Source organism: Agelaius phoeniceus, chromosome 3, assembly GCF_051311805.1.
Source record: "Agelaius phoeniceus isolate bAgePho1 chromosome 3, bAgePho1.hap1, whole genome shotgun sequence".
Taxonomy (NCBI): domain Eukaryota; kingdom Metazoa; phylum Chordata; class Aves; order Passeriformes; family Icteridae; genus Agelaius; species Agelaius phoeniceus.
In genome coordinates this window covers 89,751,892-89,767,329 of record NC_135267.1, presented here as the reverse complement: position 1 = coordinate 89,767,329, position 15,438 = coordinate 89,751,892, and the positions used below count along the sequence as shown (strand labels likewise).

Below are 15,438 nucleotides of genomic sequence, written 5' to 3'. Positions count from 1 at the left end.
GGAAATACACAGACAACACATGCACAGAGTTACACCCGAAGGGGGGAAGTGAATGATTCTCATAGCTCTTCTATGCTAAGGGAAAGCATCTTGACCAGAGCATGTAAAACTTGCAGGTAGCAGAAGATCAAACTCCAGCCCACTCCTGAGCTCTACAGCTCCAGAGGAAATAGGTGCCAGTAAGCAGGAAATACAGTGCCAGTAAGCAGGGTGTTAATGATAATACACCACCTCTCCCACATACCCTGAGGTTTACACAGGTTAGAAAACATTCAATTCTTGTCTAGAACAACAAGAAAACTACGAGACTACAAACATCTCTAACATCTATGTAAAGACCCATTCAGGATTGTGCTACTGGTTTGAGGTAATTCAAGCCCATTTTTCTATTTCTCAATAGGCACATGTTCATGCCCAGCTGTGAGAGAGTTAGTAATTTCCAGACTATCTGCAGTTAGGGACGGGTTTTTGATTTTCAATAGAACCCACAGATTCCCTATAATTTCTGTTTAAATTGTAGAGCCTAGCCCACACCTTGAGATGAGCTTCTGCTCAATAGTAGGAACTGGGTCCTATGGAGAGACAAGTAACAAGATCCTCTTGTTCCTATTACTAATTACTTATATTATTATTATAAATTAAGAATTAATTATTGCTATTACTGTTATTTTAGTTTATTAATATTACTATCATTAACACGTTCTATCTTTAACATCTTACTGCTGTTCACCACCCTTTTTGCTTCTAACCACTGCTTGTTCATCACCACAGTGTGGTTCTCTGTTCTCCATCCCTTCAAAAGTATAATTAAACTCATTTTAAATGCTATAGAACACAACAGATGAGAGATGAAATAGGATTTCATTTCACACTGCTCTAATTGCACGCCACATAATTTAACATTGGGCTGACAAAATGTTTTGATGCATGAGAATTCAGTGCTTACTTTCCCTTCTGAAAGCTTGTAGAACTTTCACCAATTCTCTCTAACTAGCTGTAGAAGAAAGCTCCCACTTCGACAGCAGTGTGAATGTTTTAACCATAGGACTCAATAAAACAATAAAGTTTTTGAAAAATGACCTTCTCTCCTGAGTAGCCAAAGGGGAGCAGTGCTCTTTCAAGAAGATGAAGAAATTAGCTCAAGTAGACATCCAGGCACTATGTCCCACACATCTAATCATCAAATTGTTTTACTTTCCTTAAGATAAAGTCAAAAGAAATTACATTTTTTCCAATCTTTACCTTCTACTTGCTGGCCAGTATGACAGCTCTGAACTCTGTGTCTCTAACAGGACCCCAGGGAATGAAACCCTGTAGCATAACAGTCTGAAAGTCCTAACAAGCCCTCAAAGCCTACGAGGCTTTCTTTTGCAAGGAAAAGTGCAAGTGGTGTGCTGAACTTTGAGTGTACAATAATGCAATGTGTTCTGCCCTGTGGAGAGGAGACAAGCAGATGGGATTTGACAATGCTAAGGCAAGCTGTGCTGTGTGACCTTTGGCTCTCTCAGATTCTTCCTTATCCTCAGAAAACATCCCTTAGAAACAACACAGTTTCCATACTAGATCGTACCTGTGCATGCACCATGACACATGCTTGCCCTGTTAGCTTTCCAAATCTTCAAGTAGGAAATCCTTTTATTGCTCTGGCCTGTAAGCCTCTTATCTCCTAATTCTGTGAGGCTGAGAAATAGCTGTTCTGCTCATTAATCCTACAATGACAGTCGGACGGGGATATATACCTTCTCACTCTACTCAGACACAAGTAACTAGGTTTCATCAAGCTCTTTACTATCTACTTAGCTGAGTCCCACTCCACAAGATTTTATAGGAATTGCAGTAGCAGTACAGAAGCTTCTGCACTTTCATAAAATATTCAGAACACTTGTAAAGTTGGAAAGACCCTATTTAATTCCCTGTACTGTAGCTAACAGAAAATTGTTTTAAGAAAAGCTTTTTTTCTTTTTTAAGCAAGTGCAATTTTGGCTAAAAGTGCTGTATAAAGACTTTCCTCTACAGACAGTATATACAGCATTGGTTTAAAAAGAGATCTTTCTCAATCATTTATTACAAACTCTTGTCATCCATGACCTTCAAAGACAGCTCAAAGGGGGAAAAAAAAACAGTTGAGACCTTGGATTAACTAATATCTTTAATTAGCACCCCCAAGAAATTATGAAGGTTGCTGGTTTTCCCCCTATATAGGGCACTCAGCCAAGGAGAAACTATTAAGTTAATTTTTCCATCAGGATTGATAACTTCTATTTCTTTGAATAAAGCAAAAACTGACTACAAACAGTTGCTAAACACCACTGTAAATATTCCAGATATGAGAAAGTCCTCATATAACATGTATTATTTAGTATTTTATTTTTATGTACTCAATGGACAAACATAGGCCTATCTGTGTCATTCAAAAAACCTTCTATAAAGTTTTGTTGAGAAAAATGTTAAAGTGGCAAATAGTGTTAAGATCACAGATACCTCGCGTCAGCTGTACCTTTTATTTTAACTATAAATGTCACACTTCATCATGCAGCTGTCAGCTTCCTTTAATGTACTAAATGCTATCATGTAAGCACAGAATCTGACATGATGTAAGACAACAATTAAAATAAAAAGCAAGTCAGCTTTGACACAATGTCACTTTTCTGTATGCTGCAAATTAAAGGAAAATTGAAACTATACAAGTAAGCTAGTCAAGAAAAAAGTCTGAAAAAGCCTCAAACATCAGTTAATGTTTCCCTCTAATGTTATGTACCATTTCTACACTCAACTTCAAGAAAACATCCATAGCTTTAGCACAGCTAATTACAAATTGACACCAAAAGATGTTAGGAAGAAAGCCTGAAAATTCTAGAATACCTTGATAGTTCTAGCTGTCAGTTTCGTAATGGCCATCGTACTATGCAATTATTTTTCAATTTCTATCCTCCCCTTTTTCAATTTCTATCCACTCTGTGGGACTGCTGCAGCATGGTAAAATTGCTGATGCTTTTAAAACCAGATGCAAGAGCACTTAAATTAAGGCTGAAGAAAATCCTAGTAATAATGGAGCAATTATGAACTCGAGGTAATTAATATTTGAATTGATCATATATTAAAAATTTGATTTCACTTCACTGCATTTGATGCACAACACTAAAAAGTGTCTGGAATGTTGAAAAATAATTTTGAAGAAAATGAGAAACATGTACACCTGGAAAGACAATGTTAATAATTAGATTTCCTCCTTTTCAGTGTTTTTTCTTCATTTGCATCAACTTTAAAACTATATTTAATACATCAGCACCATAAAAACTGTGACCCAAGGGAAAGCTAGTGCTATCTGTCACAAATACAGAAATGTCACATGCCTAATATTTGCTCTGGCCATACCATGACACATTTAAAACCTCTGTGGCCCAGGGAAGAAATAGTCACAACGGAGTCTGTTCACAGGCAGGGAAAAGGGAGTCAAGCAAAAAGAAGCTAGAGACCTCTCCTGCAAATGAAAGGGCTGATACAGACATTCCAAGAACATTCCTGTAAAAACATTCACTTCAAACATCAAGTTAACACTTTCCCTTTTGTGGAAATAAGAGGAAAGGGAAACATGGGGAATTCTATAAATTTTTACCCCTGTATACCATGTCAGAATTCTTTTCTGCTGATCTATACCCTCCAAAGGATTTCCAGGCCAGTAACCTGCTAGAAAAACATTAAATCTAAGAACACTATAATTTTGACTGGAAAAGTTTTATACACAAGTGCTGCTGCATTTTCCCGTACGCTATATTTGATTGAGTATGACAGCAAACTGGAGAAAAATTAAGAACAAAAAAACCCATAAGGTAGATGAAAAAAAAATACAAAAAGACACACAATTAAAAATACATAAGTGAAGTAATAGAAAAATAACTTCAAACCTGACTCTGAATAAAACAAATTCAGAGACAGCTGTATCTGAATAAAACAAATCCGTGAGTAGAATCTGGTCACGGACAGAGCTGCTAGGAATTTGATCTCTAAAGACTACTCTTTAACCAAAAACTTAAAATTATAAAGTGGCAACACTTGCACATTTCCAATTGCTATGTTGGACCTCAGTGACATTTATGCTGAAGTTGATAACTTTTTAAACACAAAACCTAAACAATATTTCCTGAAAACTATTCAGCTACATTAAGACTCCAGTCATCACAACAAATGCACAACTTTAAATTATCTGCTCTAGTTTTATATTGTTTTCCCAGCCCTTGAATGGTTTAAATATTGCTAGAGATATTTATGTACACACAGAGAAGAGGGAAGGTCAAGCCCCTGTGAGCAAGGACATGTGCAACTGTGAACGTTCATGCAATTCATTGGTTCTATTCATTGCTATAAATTCTCCTGCACCAGCCTGTTGAAGGAATACATCCACAAGGATCTTTACATTACAGGCATTAGGAGAAGGTGATGTCATTCACTTGCACGTCTAGAACTTCAAATGTGAAATGACAGAATAATTAAAGGTTTAGAAACAAAATATCCAAAACTTTTTTCTACTTTTGGCTATTATTTGATTTAAGAATATAAACAAAACAGGCTGAGAATTGAGACTTGAGCTCCATGTTGAAATGTGATAAAATGAAATACTCTTCATACCTGCACTTCTTAGGTTAGGGTCTAGGTCTGGCATTTCCTTGGACGCCTCTGGACTGACACTGTAGATCGACGCTCCCGCTTCACTGACAATGCTGAAAAATAAAACAGCAAATATGTAAAACAGCACACAGCTGAAAAACACACATGAAAGACCTTGCAAGTGACTTAACTGAATATACAGATTTTTTTTTTTAAAGCATCAGGTTTTGAATAAACCAAATGCTTACAAAAGTAAGTCGGTACAAAGGAAAATATCCCCATTTAAGCAAAACCACCCCTCCCTGACCTGCAACATTCATTCTTTATCAATTCTGGCCTTATTATAAACACACACTGTGCCGAATCTCAGTCCCTGTCTCAATCTTTACAAGAGGAAAGAAAATGAATACAAGAAACAAGTGTTACAGAAGTAAATAAGCAAACCAGCTTCCATAAACAAAATTAAACCTACCTGACAATTTCATTAAAATACCTACATTCTAAAGTCCAAGGTATCACTTGAATCCAAGCCATGAGCATTCACACACATTGCCTCAAGCCAGCTGCCCTAAAACACTCAAAAAGCCCCAGCTTGATACAGATTGAGCCACTGAGCTGCGGCTCCCTTCTCAGCAGCATTCCGTACCGTCTTCTCCCAGCTCTCTCTGCCATCGCCAAAGAAAAATAGATTGCTTGTCTTCAGGAACTTAAACTTCATTTATATACCATACACCTCAAACTCATTCAGTAATGATGATAAACTCAGCAATTCAAATCAAACACATAATTAAAAACCCTTCAAGTGCTCTAGTTCCACTCAAGAGAAAACTGCAATCAAGTATTCACAGTCTAAGTTTATTTTCAGCTGTGAAATTCTGACACCACTGAATCAACAGTATATTTTTTCAAATAACTTCAACAGAACTGGAATTTCAGGTTGATAATTATGGCATCATACAGCTACTGCTCTGGAGATTAATACTATCAGTTTCAGAACTATTTTTACTTTTACTATTCCACTTTTAAAATAACCTAATCTTTGCCATAAGGAGAGAAACCACAGTCCTTAAGAAACAGACCTTTCAGCAAAAATCCATAACTTTGCTTTATATTGTTTTAAAATTGGACTATAAATTTTCCTTTTAGGAACATTTATTAGGTCAAATTTTTACATAAAGAAACTGATACCTAGAAACCACTCCCTTTAGAAAAAGCTGGAGAACAGCTCAGAGGTTAAATATATTCCCATTCAATGTTCCAAGCACAGTAACAGTAAATAGTCTAAAATGCAAACAAAAAAGGTAAGAATTTCTTACTGGTTTTTTTACAGATTCCCCTCTTCCCCAGTCAAAACTGGAATTTGGTGGAGTGCTGTACACACAAGTCAGATTTTAAAGGTACCCAAAACTCTAAAGAACAGTAGTACAAACAGACTGGATCTTTCAATAAATACAGAGAATAAAATACTGCTATCTTTAAGATTAATGTAGCTCCAGACCCATTCAAATGGAGAAAAAAAAATCCTCAGACCAGGTGAATAGGGCAAGTGAAAATGAAACTATTTCATGATCTTTCAAAAAGATTCAGTATTATGAGCACTCCTTCACTATAAATGACATTCATAAAACATTCCCATCACAGGGCTCAGAAGTAAGATCGTATCACAAAAACCTAACTGCTGAACATAAAGATGTTGACAGAAGACTCATAAAACTGATTTCTCTGATGAACAAGTAATTTAAAGAACAATGCAGCAGAACGTATTTCTTAACCTGTTCACACCTTATAAAGGCTGCATCTGGCAAGCATTCCCTTTCTGGATATTGCTTCCAAAAAACCACACATAAGCACACACTTTGAACAGCTTTTCACTAATCTCTCTTCAATCTTCGTATTCCAACAGATCCCAAACCTTAGCCCACATACAATTTTTAAATTTAATACATTGATAATATAATTAATTATATATATTATATAGTAATATATTAAGCAATAGAATTTTAGATTTATTTTTCTTTAATCAGTGTTTTGCAGGCATTTTCACAATGCTGTACTATAAACTGAACTACTGAACAGAGCCTATTGCTTGATCCTCTCCTGGCATTTTCTACAGTGAACAAACTGATGTGAACTTGATGGGAATTTTAACACACTCGATACTTTACTGTTTCTCATTGATACTACACGGATGATTTGCAGAAGCAGAAGGATTGCACCAACACTGCCATTCTATGGTAATATATGACTTGTGCCAAATTTTAGGTAGGCAGTACAAAAACTCCTTGCTAAAATGAGTAGATAAAATTAACACTCAGGATAGGAGACAGAAACATTTGAAAAAAGCGTATTTCCTTTCCTCAAGAGCAAAAACATTTATACACTCAGTGAGGAGAAAGAGAGAAGCCAAGTGAAAAATTATCTCAAGAAAGAAAAAAAGATATATAAAAAGCACTTTAAGAAGCAGCATACACTGGATACCAGAGATCCACTCTGAGATGGTTTAGCATACACATGCAGTTATTCTATGCAGTTATTCTTTTTGGTGGAGCAGACATGGAAAAGGGGAGCAAGAATTTCCACTCACACAGAACCTCACACTGCTCTGCCCAAGACAGCAAAACCCAGACGTTAAATAAATCTTTAACCCAGATTAAAGACGTTAAGGACACACACTCCCAAGAAACCATCCTCTGGTTCATTTAACAACAGCCAACCAAACTTTTACAGAACTATTAGCAGCTATCACATGGTTTGATACGGCTACAGGGAGGTGGCTACTAATGTGACAATGGCACACAGAATGCTAAAACATTTAGCTTGGTCGACATACTAAGATTACGAGCTTTAGGGATTGTCAGCAGATGTTCTGGCTTTTACTTTTTGACTAGACAGAAGACAGTCACTTTGGTTCACTGACATTTCGTATGTTTTCCACATTCTCATCATTCTCTTGAAAAAGGGAATGGCTTTATAGACAATTTAAGTTAATTAAACGTTGCTAAATGCTCTAAATCATGTCTTTTAAATGTGTATATATATTTTATGTCAGGGCATATTAAGAGAAAACCAAACATGCTCAAATGAGTAGGAAACAGAAATTTACTACAAACTACTGTGGTCCACACTGTTCTTCAATCTCCTCTTCCCATTTCTATAATGGATACAATTCTCAAAAGAGTCATAAAAACCCCAACTTCATAAGAGCTGGAGAAATTGTATTAAGATCTTGTGCATCTTCAGAATTTGTTTCTATTTTAACTTTTTAAGTCACTTAGCAGACAAAATCAAAAGAATTGGCCCCATAATGAGACCCCCATTACTGTGCAATCCTTAGGAGGAAAGATTCTGACCAAATCAAAACATCTGAAACAGCTTTAGTGAAAAATTAATTTGCTTTTTAAAGTCAGTATGTAGTAGGTAAATAAGCACATGGTTATGATAAGATACAATGAGCTTCTAGGACATGAATGAACAAGTTTCATAAACTTCTCTTTGAATTAATAAACAAGTAGGTAAAGGATCTGGAACTACAGTCCCATACTGCACTTCCCACATAGCCATCCTATAGGTAAGGGGTTTTTCCTCAGCATTTATATCCAATTTATAAAAATTAAAAGTGGCCAAATCACTAAGCCAGGACACAATATCACAGTGTATTCTTTTCAATTGTACAAACTGGCTTGTTGCATATGAACTAAGTTTTCCTGTACTGCACCCATCTCACTCACAGTTGTTAAAGACACGTTTTAAGTAGCCGAGGCAACATTAAATGTATTCCACCAGCGCCACCTGGTGGGCCCTCAGCTTTATGCTACAGACCATGCCACCTATACTCAATACTTTAGGGAGCCTTTGAACATTAGTACGTTGTTTTCTTACTCAGCTTAAATAAGCATCGCCTATTTGATCTGAAAAGATTATTCAGATTTTCCATCTTCCATTTTTTGGAGGAAAAAGAGCCTTTCTCGTAAAAGGTAAAAAAAAAAAAAATAAGAACACTTACAATTTACTCTTTTAAAAATACAAAGCTATTACATCCCTACAAAATGCATAAAGATTACAAGTAAGCAGCTAAGTAACAACAGTGGTTTAATTAAATTACAATTTTTAAAACACATAGGTTTCTTAGGTAGTAAGTTTTCACTGTAAACATTTTCAAAGCTATATAAAACATCTAATGTACGTATAATAAAGAAAAGATGTATCAGGCTAGACATTTGTGGGTTTAAAGACGAATGCATCTTCCTGACATTTTCAAGAACCTTACCAACATTTCAGACTTCTATATTACATTGAGGTTATTTCCCTACAATCAAATGCAACACTGGATTAATAACCTACAGAGAAGCAAAAGGCAACTTTATCCAACCTTACATAACTTGCTGCTCCTACACTTCCAACTCCTGATCTGCAACTTCCATCCATTAAAATACCAGTACAAAGAAGAGTCTGGTGCTTATTACTTGGACGAAAATCCTGGTCACTCTAAAAGCAAAGGGTATGTCAACCTCAGAATGGGTCAAGATTTTTGTAATTGGCCATAAAATTATGATCTGCCACAAGACCTCCCTTCACAATCATCATTTAGTAATTGTGGCTAATTCCTCTAATCCAACTTTTTACATATTTATTGATAAATATGTGTTCATAAACTTGTGGCTACAAAAGCCAGAGGTTCCCACGAAGTACAACAGCAAAAAAAAGTCAAAGGTTTATTCAGTGCTATTTACTAAAATAATTGGGGTTTGAATCACCTGGGACAGAAAAATAAAATAAAATAATATAATGACAAATAAAATGACAGAATATTCTCTAGGAAAGAACACTGCATTTAGACACTCAGTTGGAATGTATCAAGCTTCAATTATGTTGACAGATGTCATGATTAAAACCAACTAAGAAGGGGGCAAAGAAGACTTAATTAAGCACATACTCAAAAGAAGATTGGGCTACTTCATGAATGAGAAATCCACTGGGCCTTACTGGAAACACAGATGTCACAAATAGTTCCTGAACAGCCTAACACCCAAAAGGGTTGAGAGTTACACTACAGAAATAGGATGCCTGCATCTGCTGTTACATGTCTCCCCTACACACCCATATTTGCTGACTAATGAGAACCAGCTAGGGCAGGTTGAAAAAGCTCTTCACAGGAAACAGCAATAACCCCTCATTTGCATTTTGCCTTGTCTTGCTCCTCCTGCTCCTGTCAAGCAGGACATTGCAAATGGCAGAAGCACCTTGAGCAGCCCCTTCAGCTCCTCACCATGACCCAAGGCAGAGCTACCTGCCCCTCCCTGCAACTCACGTTTGGGCACACGAGTGCTCCACCACCTCTGGTGGTGACTGTGGCCACCTGGAGCCTGCAGCACAGCACAGGCTGGGCTGGGATTTGTGCAGCCACAGGCGCTTTGCCACAGGAACAACAGGACACCAGGATTGACAGACCCTGGCTCTGACACAGCTATGCCATTGCTTTTCTTCATATGAGAAACATAAATCATGGAAGTTCAAGATTAAAAGGTTTTGGTATATACTGAATATTGCATTCATAGAATAAAAAGGTCAAAGAGATTTTAAAAAGCCTGTTCATTCTGGTAGATGAGATAAGATTCATAATATGGTGTTTCCTCATCACCAATAAAGTAGTGGTATAGCAAAGGAAGATGTTTGGATGATGAAAAAGCATTCTACTAAAAAGCCATCATTATTCGATAGAATCAAGGCAAAAAGCATCCAATTAATCTGTGTTTTTAAAATAATATAAATAATTAGTTTTAAATGTGAACAATATATAGGGAGATATTTTCATTGCAAAATATATTTAATACTAAAAACACTGTTAGATGAGAAAGGAATGTTCCTTAAATTTCCATTGCTTCACTCAAAACCTTCAGTTACTACACTCCATAAAAGTGTTGCTTACATGACAGTCCATCTTTCAAAATCAGTCAAACTAGACAAAAGCTGTTAAAGCCATCTTTAGCAAAAGTATTAGAAAAAAGCTCACAGTGACTCACAGTTGCAGCTATTCAATTAGATGAAGGAGGGACACCATAAGCCTTAAAGGACAGCTCCTGCTTCAGAGCTCACACACATACAAAAATTTAACCCCACAAAGAGTCTTCAGAGAGCACACCAAATGATGAGCAGTGAAACAGACCCCACATAGTTGCTCAGATGCATTCTGTAAGTTTCCATAGAAAATATTAGGTGAAATTCTGCTTGCAACTAGCATTTTGAAGTCAGAACAACAAAAAAAAGTCAGTGTTCCTAGCCACATATGAATTTGTTCTCTAATTTACGAAGTTTACTAGAAACTATGCCATGCAAAGAAAGGAATTTGGTTTTGACCAGCTCAATCCACTTTGTGAAGTAAAAACTACTACATTATTTCATACCAGAGACTCTGTTTTACAGCAGATTACAACAGAGAATAGCATCACCTCTTCCAGTTACAAGCCCTACATTTGAAACAGCTTGCTGACCCCACAGCAGGGACAATAAATAAGCACCTTATCAAGCAGCTGCTGAAGTGACAGAAGTTCAAGGTAATCATCCTTTCATTAGGAATTATTTCTCTCTTGTTCAGCCACAAATGATATTTAGCATCAGTTAAGCTGATGGTTTTCCTGGCAGACAGTATAGAGCTTTAGAACCTACTCAAGAGGAAAGAATTAGGCCTGTTTCAACCCATCTTTAGCAAGATACTCTAATCAGTGTTGGTATTGTTGCTTCAGATCATTAAAAATGACTTATCTTAAAATAACACTTAATCTTACAATTATACTGTGTTTCCCAATTTTTCTAGTATGCTTATGCAAAACTAAACTGCCCTACAGAATCGAAGTACAGTCTTTCAGATGAAGAACAACATGCAAAATTTAATAATTTGAAATACCAGATTATAGTCTTTCAATAACAGATAAAATGTGACACTTCCTCATTGTCTGTTCACAAGAAAACTCTATGAACTCCCAAATCAAGAACTAGTTACCATACTAAACTAATAAATCCAACTGTATAGCTCCGGTCGGGAATCCTTTATTCAGCTGTGTATGAACCATGCCCTCAGCACATCCCTGCAAAGGGAAGAATGATCAGATATCTGTCTTCATCTTGTCTGAAAACGATGACATTTTTCAGTAAGAAAAGGGTCCAAATGGCAGGTGTCAAAGAGCTTTAGCTTCACACGTGGTGCTAGGAGGCAGAAAAACAACAGCAGCGTGTGGCCATGTCAGAGCTGCACAGAAGCTGCCGTACAGGCGCATATCTGAAAAGAGCAAACCTCAGAGCCTGTTAAATCAATCTAGTGCCAGATGCTGTTATCAGAACAAAACTGGTGCTGTGGATTCATCCCCAGAAGAAATACATGTCCCATGTCTGCAGTGAAAAGTGAAAGACCTAGGGTGGCATGTCTCAAGACTGAAGGTGACAGTCACCTGTGACTGCCCCCACCACTTTCATTGACAGTTTCAGAAAACAAGTGCTGTCATTGCTCATAAAGCAGCTGGAACTGAAGCTCCTTTCTGCCCTTGCACAGAGCTTTAAAATCTGAGCTTCAGGTCCAAAATCTACTTCCAAGTTAACTATCCAACTAAAAAGCAGTCAAGTAATTTTTTTTTTTTACTTAAAAAAAATGCAGTACAGTAGGAACTTCAGAGAAAATTTAGCTACTGCTCATCACCTTGCTGCAGCGATGCCAAGGAAAAGAAATTGTGACAATATGGATGATGTATAATCAACATTACCTTAATGTAAGAGGACAAGTTTAACTCAAAAGAAGCACATTTTATGTGACTACCATGCAATTCTAAGCAGTATAAATGAAAAATGGTTGTACTCAAATATGTTCAAAAGTTACCTATCAATCATCAATTACCATTAGAAGAAAGGAAAGTAAAAAAGGCTTTAGGACTGACATAGGAAATGAAAACCCTAGAGACCACTTCTAAAATATAATAGGCATAGAAATGGGTATACTCTTTATAAATATACTTTATAATTTCAAGACCAATTGTGACAGTGCTCAGCAGTTTTGCATAACTAAATTATCCCAGTGAATTCAAGGGAACAAACTGTACATACAGCATTGAAAAAATGTGGCCCAACACTGACAGGATTTTACCCAACCTGTTTTTACCCAGGAGGAAAGCACAGGGAGACTAAGAAACACAACAATTTTGGCAGTCAGGCTTCAAAAAGAAGAGAAACACTAGGTGATGTTAAACACTCACATTTCATACCTTTATAGACAATCTTGAAATGAAATCACCTAGAAGCACATTAGAAACATGGAACAGTCCAAAAAGATGATGATGCTCCCCAAAAAGCCTATGAAAACTGTTCCCTACTGAAGGGCTCAGTAAGCAGCCGTTTTTAGCCCCTGTTCCTCACGGTTCTCAAGCACCTGGTGAAGATGGCAAGCTTGACTCAACACCATGAAACACAGCAGACCAAAGGAATCTGCAAGTTCCAGAGCAGAAGGCTGTCACCAACACTGTCCTGCCAGCAGCTTCTCAGCTCAGCCAAGCAGAAACCCCTGCAGTGATAGCACATGGCAAAAGCTGGTGTTTAACCCAGTCCATTTCCAGCCATGCAAGATCTTACAAGAGGTAAGATCTACCCTGGCTGTTCTTAGAAACAGCAGAGGCAAAGGGTAAAACCCTGAAACCAGGTAGCTCATGTTCATGTATAGTAACTCAAGTTGAAGCATTACCAAATATCAAGGTTGTGGAAACATACAAGACTTTGTAAAAAAACAAGATTCCTGCCTATAAAGAAATACCTAGACCTTACTAGTACCACCTGCATTTGACACTGTCACTGACAATTTATAAAATAGGGGGAAAATATCTAACTAAAGCCATTTAATTTTTAAGCTAAAATATTTCCCTATTGCATGCACTGTCATAGCCACGTCACCCTTCTGTGGGACACAGGACACTCAAGAAAACAAATGATCCACCAAGGAGAGTCCATCAGGTTCTTGAGTATAAAGATCTCTCAACCAATTGATTTGTCAGTGAACTTCACAGAGCATTCAGATTTAATCAAATAACAGCATTAAGAAGCATCACATGTGAATAGTCAGTCTAAAATTACCTAGAAAGGCTACAAGAACAAGACATTCCCATGCTATAATGGCTCTTGTGACTCATTTTTATCTCTTAGAACAAGCAACACAGATGCAGCAACTGCTGTGTCCCTAAAATGCAGTTAGTTAATCCAGACCAAAGGCTGGAGCTTGGAGTCATATGAACTCTCAGGGAGACTTTGTCCCCAGAGTGGAGCATAACTGGACAAGACCACAGCATATGGAGGAAAATGCCTCTTGGAGAACAGCACCTCCAGCAACTGTCATTTTCTTTAATGCTCACTGGGCAATTGGGAGGCAGCCTGGCCAGTGCTGCTGTGCTGCCTCCACAGCCCTGATGCATGCAAAATTCTGACCTGTAGCTTTGGCCAGAGACAGGCTTTATTCTGTTTCCCCTCTGTGCTTTTCTACAATACCACTGATACTGATCTTGGTACACAATCTCTCCTTGCTAGCCCAACCCTCTCCTCAGCACAGGTCCAGGAGGGAAAGGTGGAATCGATCATTCCCCTTCTACCAGGGTTAAGCAATGCAATGTAGAAAGACTTTGCATACAGGGAAGGAACCACAGATCCTCTGCTGCTGCTCCACTCTGTTCCCTCCCCATCCCTCTTAACAGAAAGGCTGCATCCAAAGACTTCATATTAAATATTTTTAACCTACAGACACTTCTTGGCACAGTTTTCTGAACTCTGAAGTACCCAGGTTTTCCACATAGAGAAACTCAAAGTAAATTAAGAGTTCTGGCATCAGAATAAATGCTGGCAGGAAAAATTCTTTGAGGTATTAAATAAGAAAAAATGTTCTTTCCACATCTTTCTAGCCAGGTAGTTTCTTTTTAGTTTACTTTCATTTGGAATTCATTTAAAAAAATAAACAGTTTTGGTTTACAGAAGATGCATTCACCCAATGAGTTTATTTTCCAGCTCAACGTATTCAAGACAAATGCTACATAAAGTAAAAGTGTTTCAGGCAGACCCAATCAAAATTATATGCTTCTACTTTTCTAAAATCACTTCTACAAATTAAATCATGACAGTACACTTACTATTTCTGAAGTATTCATTTGCTGGGGTTTTCTTTTTTTTGTTTTTTAATAGGACAATACAGTTCCTTTGATATTTTTCTGTGATCTAGTTGATAACTACTCAAAGCTGTCAATTAGCAGGAAGTGTTCCATTCTGCCCATCAGGGAAAATATTTTTCTTCATTGGAAAAAAAGGTTGTAAAACTGAGGTACTAGTTTAGTGTTTCCAGCAAAATCTATTAATCCCTATGACGGAACTGCAGCATTACAGTATAAAAAGGATTATAGCAACAGATAGGAAAAAAAAAAAAATCAAACAAGAAAGTTAAGAAAAAGGGTAGGTTACTCATTCTTCAGAAAAAAGGTAACATTTTTCATGTGAAGCTAAAACAACCCAAGAAAAAAATCAATTGAAGCTTACTTTAACTTAACAAGCACTTTTGATAGCTCAGTTACTTTTCTTAGTCAGATTTAAAGGCAGGAAGATGTACTCAAATGTCTGTAGAGCAACAGAAGCAGATTGAGTGCCTTGTTATTAAATTACCCATTCTTCTCTTTTTAGGCCTCTACAGCTCATCCATGATTTCTCTGGTCTCCTCATTGTCATAGTTTTAAATATTATTATTTTACTTCTCTCATACATAACTGCTGGGCATCTACAGTAAGAAATCTGAATAAAATATCTCCAAATGAAAGTGAGCTAAACATT

The 15,438-nt window shown here is 37.0% G+C and overlaps 1 protein-coding gene across 2 annotated transcripts in view; it reads right to left on the bottom strand.

Annotated features, from left to right (window-relative positions):
• SRBD1 (S1 RNA binding domain 1) overlaps positions 1-15,438 on the bottom strand; it is a 123,443-nt gene that overhangs the window by 56,909 nt on the left and 51,096 nt on the right. For both annotated transcript variants that reach the window (XM_054630032.2, XM_077175833.1), the window contains exon 17: positions 4,627-4,718. In XM_054630032.2, coding sequence (XP_054486007.2) covers positions 4,627-4,718 — 92 coding nt within the window. The remainder of the gene's footprint in view (positions 1-4,626; positions 4,719-15,438) is intronic.